This window comes from Gymnoscopelus microlampas (assembly GCF_963454915.1).
Source record: "Gymnoscopelus microlampas genome assembly, chromosome: 9".
Taxonomy (NCBI): domain Eukaryota; kingdom Metazoa; phylum Chordata; class Actinopteri; order Myctophiformes; family Myctophidae; genus Gymnoscopelus; species Gymnoscopelus microlampas.
The window spans coordinates 47,432,255-47,437,327 of record NC_139946.1 but is presented as its reverse complement, the minus strand read 5'-3'; the positions used below and the strand labels follow the sequence as shown (position 1 = coordinate 47,437,327).

The window sequence follows — 5,073 nt, the reverse complement described above, 5'->3', positions numbered from 1 at the left end:
GTCAGCTCTCGTTTCTTCCTCTTTTTGTCTCAGTCGTCTCGCCCGCTCTCTGTAGAACATTGGTTCTCAAAGTGGGGTCCGGGGATCCCCAAGGGTTCTTAAGGGAGTTCCATGGGGTCCCCAGCTAAATGACAGATAGTTAGTCAACCCATATTTGACCCTTATGGGTCTGTAACTCTGAGAGTGTACAAATGGAACCAAATGGACCCGTTAGGATCCATTTTGTTCCATGTGTACACTCTCAGAGTTAAATTAACATTTCACAATATAAATTGGGGTCCCAGACATAGAAATGCCACTAAATGGGGGTCCGTAGCCTAATGCATGTCAAACTGGGGTTCCTTGAAATGAAAATCGTTGAAAATCACTGCTAGAGACATACAAATCTTCTCTTATGGGGGTCCTTGGCATATCTTTTCAAATGGGGGGTCCACGGGCTAATTAGTGTCAATGTGGGGGTCCTTGACATGAAAAAGTTTGAGAACCACATGTGCATAACCACAGTTATGCATAAGCATAACCACAGTTATGCCTTGGTGTGAGCTCTCGTTTCTTCCTCTCTTTGTCTCAGTCGTCTCGCCTCCCGCTCTTCTTCTCTGTAGAACTCCTCTTTGAGGTCCTCTCTGGGTCTGCGCGTCCAGCCCTTGGCGGTGACGTGGTAGACGTCCACGCAGTTCCCGGAGTAGGCGTCCCGGCGCGTGGCTCTGTAGACGGCCTCCCGGCCCAACGAGACGGCCTCCTCGTCCGTCAGGCCCCATCGCACCGACCCGTCCAGCACGGAGTAGGCGTAGGGCGACCCGGACCCCACGGAGAAGAGCCGCCCCTGCAGGCGAGTGCCGTCGCTGCACACGTAGTACAGGCTGGGTCCGGCGCCGCGGCGGTCCGCGGCGTCTGCTGCCGGCAGAGAGACTTCGGTTTCCGAACCGTCCCCTGCTGCGTAGGGCTGTCAACGATTACACATTAAAGTTCACGATTAATTGTCACTCAAATAATTGCGATTAACGATTTAAAGGTATCATGACATTCAGTTTTGCAACGCTTTAAAAGTCTTTATCATGGTCCTTCAAACGTGTATTCAAATGTTTTAACTGATTAATCCACACCAGTGAGCCATGGCAGGTTTTTTTTCTCTCTGTGTTCTTAAGCCTTTTCAACCGCAATGAAAAAAAATAATCTTTGCCTGCGGTTGTCGCTGTTGAGGGATTTTGCCTTGTCCAAAGTTCAGGTATTTTGGGTGTAATTGAGGTCATAAAACAAAACAAAATAATTAATTAAATTAAAATGAATGTCATGAAACCTTTAATTGTGTGTTTGTCGTTGAACATTGGAACATTATGAATACATTTTTATGTCTTCTGCCTTTTAGGCTTCGTAATCAAAAATTGCACAAGGCAGATATCCTACTATAATTCTAGTAACCTCTGTGTGTCCATGTGTCCGTTTGTTTGTTTGTTTGTTTGTAGTGGTGTCACAACCCGGTTCTCCTCACTGGCTGGACCAATTGCTCTGATTTTGCACACAGCCATTGACCATTACCATCTGAACTTAACTGTGAAGCCCATTTTTCGCTTTCATCAAATCTCAGCTTCTTATTAGTGTTTATGTGTCAAACAATGTCGCCTCCCGGGTTGCCAGATCATGTGCGCATATCCCCCCACGGATGCGCCGACCGGGTATGGTCTAGTGACAAATAACTTAAATATACAGAGACATAATTGACATTTTTAATAATTTCATACATGTAAAAAATAGCTGACCTACAAGCTTACAAGATCTGCTATTTCTGCTTTTTTTTTATATTTGAAAATGTGTGAACATTTTTCAACACGGAAACGATTATGACGATTATGCAAAAATAACCGCGATCATCTAAAATAATTGCGATTAGACGATTATGTAATAATTCTAACAGGCCTACCCCTGGGGCCACGTCGTTTGCCGTTGCTTCTGCGTTCTCTCTCTCACTGCCGCCGCCGCTGCCATCACCGCCGCCGCGCCCGCGGTACCAGTCGACGTCCCCGCCGTCCCAGCCGCAGAGCGTGGCGGCCACGCACAGCTCGGTGCCCTTGAAGGGGTGCAGCATGTGCGCCAGGAGCTTGGCGGCGCCGGCGGTGGACAGGCACCGGCCGTGGCGGAGCTGGTAGAGACGCAGCTCTCGGGACAGGATGCGCTTCCACAGCGCGCAGTCGGCCGACGTGCCCGAGGTGGTGCCCACCAGGTGGCTGTGGATGGGGATGATCTTCTGGGCGGAGGGGCACGCCACCAAGCCCGAGCAGCTGGAGCGGGTGTCGGCGGCGGCCAGCACGCCGCCCTGGAAGATGAAGGCCAGGGTGGTGGTGCCGTGGGCCATGGGGAAGGGCAGAGGCTCTGAGGGGAGAGGAGGTATACCATCAAAAAGTGGTGGAAAAAATTACTCACATTTCTTACTTGAGTAAAAGTATCAATAGGCCTATTGCAATTTAGAAATACTCTGTTACAAGTAAAAGTCCGGAATTCAAAATGTACTTGAGTAAAAGTTTAAAAAGTATTGGTACCAAAATGTACTTAAAGTACCAAAAGTAGAAAGTACACTTTTTACAGAATGTCCCATTTCACAAGTTTTCACAAGTAAAGAAATAATACTAAAAACCTTTGAAAATAGCAGATCTACAAGCTCACAATGCGTTGCATTGCTGTATACAGGGCTAAAGTGGTTAATGTATGTTTTGTAATAATAATCTAAATCTACAAATTAAGTAGTAACTAAAGTTTAACATTTTTGTAGTGGAGTAAAAGTACAAGGTTTGAAAATTGGAAATATTCCAGTAAAGTAAAAAAAAATATCTCAAAACTGTACTTAAGTACAGTACTTGAGTAAATGTACTTAGTTACTTTACACCACTGACCATCAAGACCATGAAGACCGGGCAAAGAGATGGAGTCCAGAGCGACGTCAGCAGCAGAACCCTGGACAGGGCTCTGGGGGATTTGGCCAAACTGGATTGGACTCTCGTCAAGGTAATCTGTCACCGGTATTTGAAAACAAAATGGACTCACGCCGGTGCTGCTCGGGAGAAATCCGCCATTTTGGCCACGTCTCAATAGCACGGAGACATCTTTTTTGGCTGCGTTGTCAAGAAATACATCCTGGAAATTGCATAGGTCCTGTAAGGCCATCGATGATGGTGATGATGATTATGATGATGAGGAAAAATATGAATCACTGAAACAAATCATGAAATGCAGATCGTTTAAGGAGCTGGTTCTTCCACCTCAGCACAGCCAGATAAGATGATTCCAGCCGTCTATATTCATCCTGTAAGTGAGAGGCGCTTTGCTTTGCCACTGTGTGTGTGTGTACGCTCCGTCAACTTCCTCGGAGGCCAGGCTTTATATAGGCCACAGAGATGGCCGAGGCAAAGCCTTCGCCTCGAACATGATATTGGACTCAGTTACTTTACTATGCCTCATTACGTCGCCTTGAACGCCTGAAACTCAATAGCCCATGGGTTATTAATCTTGCCTTATAAAGGAGAGCAGGTCCCCCCTGCTCAGATAGGATGTTTTTTGTGTGGGTGAAGCCAGGCAGAAAGTCAGAAGACGCGATACAACTTAATGCTTCCATACGTGATGACAAACAGCCCCAGCAAGGTTATCACATTACAGACAGACTTCTGCTCTTTGATTTCGTCTGCGCTACGAAAGGTTCTTAATCAAATCAGGAATAAAATCAATCGCACACACACACACACACACACACACAAATAAAGTTAGGGCTTACGTAACATGCAGGGTGCTCTATTAGAGGGAAAGTAAGAAGAAGCACCACAGGGCCTTTTTACACATACAGATGTGCCACTTCAAAACTTCACACGTTACTGTTCTTTCCCTGAAAGTGCCCTGAAAAGGCATGTTTTTCCTCCCTTTTCTGCCCTTAAAATGCACTGTTTTGCCCCTGAAAAGAAGTTGTCACTACACACCCCCGTTTTTCCCTTCAACAGACATCCATATACATGAGAACAAAAGAATGTGTTGAAGAAGGTGTCAGACTCATTATGAGGCGAAAGGTGATTTGACCAGTTGCTCAAATTAATTAGCATCATAAAAGCAGTGATCACCAAAATAATTCAGCATTTTAAATGCCCTTTTTTGTCCCTCTTATTGCCCTGGGAATCCCCTGAAAATGTACTGTCTTGGCGATGGCAGGACATGTGAAGTTTTGAAGTGGCACATCTGTACAGCTCGATAGGCCAGCCGTGAAGGCATTTTATCAAAGCACACTAATAAATAAAAAATACAGAGTCTTCATTCAGCTCTGAAGAGAGCGAGGGTCAAATTTGTACTCTCTCAGAGTTAAACTAACACTAGGATGCAGTGGTGTAAAGTAACTAAGTGCATTTACTTAAGTACTACAGTACTTAAGTACAGTTTTGAGGTACTTTAACTTTACTGGAGTATTTCCAATTGTCAGTACTTTTACTTCTACTCCACTAAATCTCAGAGGCAAATATTGTACTTTTACTCCACTACAATTATTTGAAAACTTCAGTTACTACATGTAGTTACTTTTTTGTTTTTGATTATTATTACAAAACATGCACTAACCACTTCAACCCTATACATTTCGGCCATTTGAAAATAGCAGATCTACAAGCTCACAATGCGTCGCGATGCGACACATTCTGAGCTTGTAGATCTGCAATTTTCAAAAGATATTTTTAATACATTTTATACATTTGAAGATGTGTGAAATGGGACATTCTGCATAATGAGTACTTTGTACTTTTGTACTTTAAGTACATTTTGAAGCCAATACTTTTGTACTTTTACCTAAGTAAATTTTGAATTCCGGACTTTTACTTGTAACAGAGTATTTCTACATTGCAGTATTGATACTTTTACTTAAGTAAAACATGCAAGTAAAGTACTTTTACCACCACTGCAAGGATGTTACAGTGTAGCTAAACCTGCAGCACCAGAAAATCAGGTAGAGCTACATCACGTCATGGGGTGTGAGCTTTAAAGCCAACAGTAGCCTGCTTAACACGACTACACTACAAGAGAGAGAGAGAGAGAGAGAGAGAGAGAGAGAGA

General features: G+C 44.3%; 1 protein-coding gene across 1 annotated transcript; it reads right to left on the bottom strand.

Annotated features, from left to right (window-relative positions):
* Positions 1-526: 526 nt before the first annotated feature.
* psmb11b (proteasome 20S subunit beta 11b) lies at positions 527-2,395 on the bottom strand (the record flags this gene model as incomplete). Its single annotated transcript, XM_084066156.1, has 2 exons — positions 527-860; positions 2,007-2,395. Coding segments are annotated over 2 exons (723 nt in total), but the record flags the coding sequence as incomplete, so codon positions are not given.
* Positions 2,396-5,073: the final 2,678 nt, after the last annotated feature.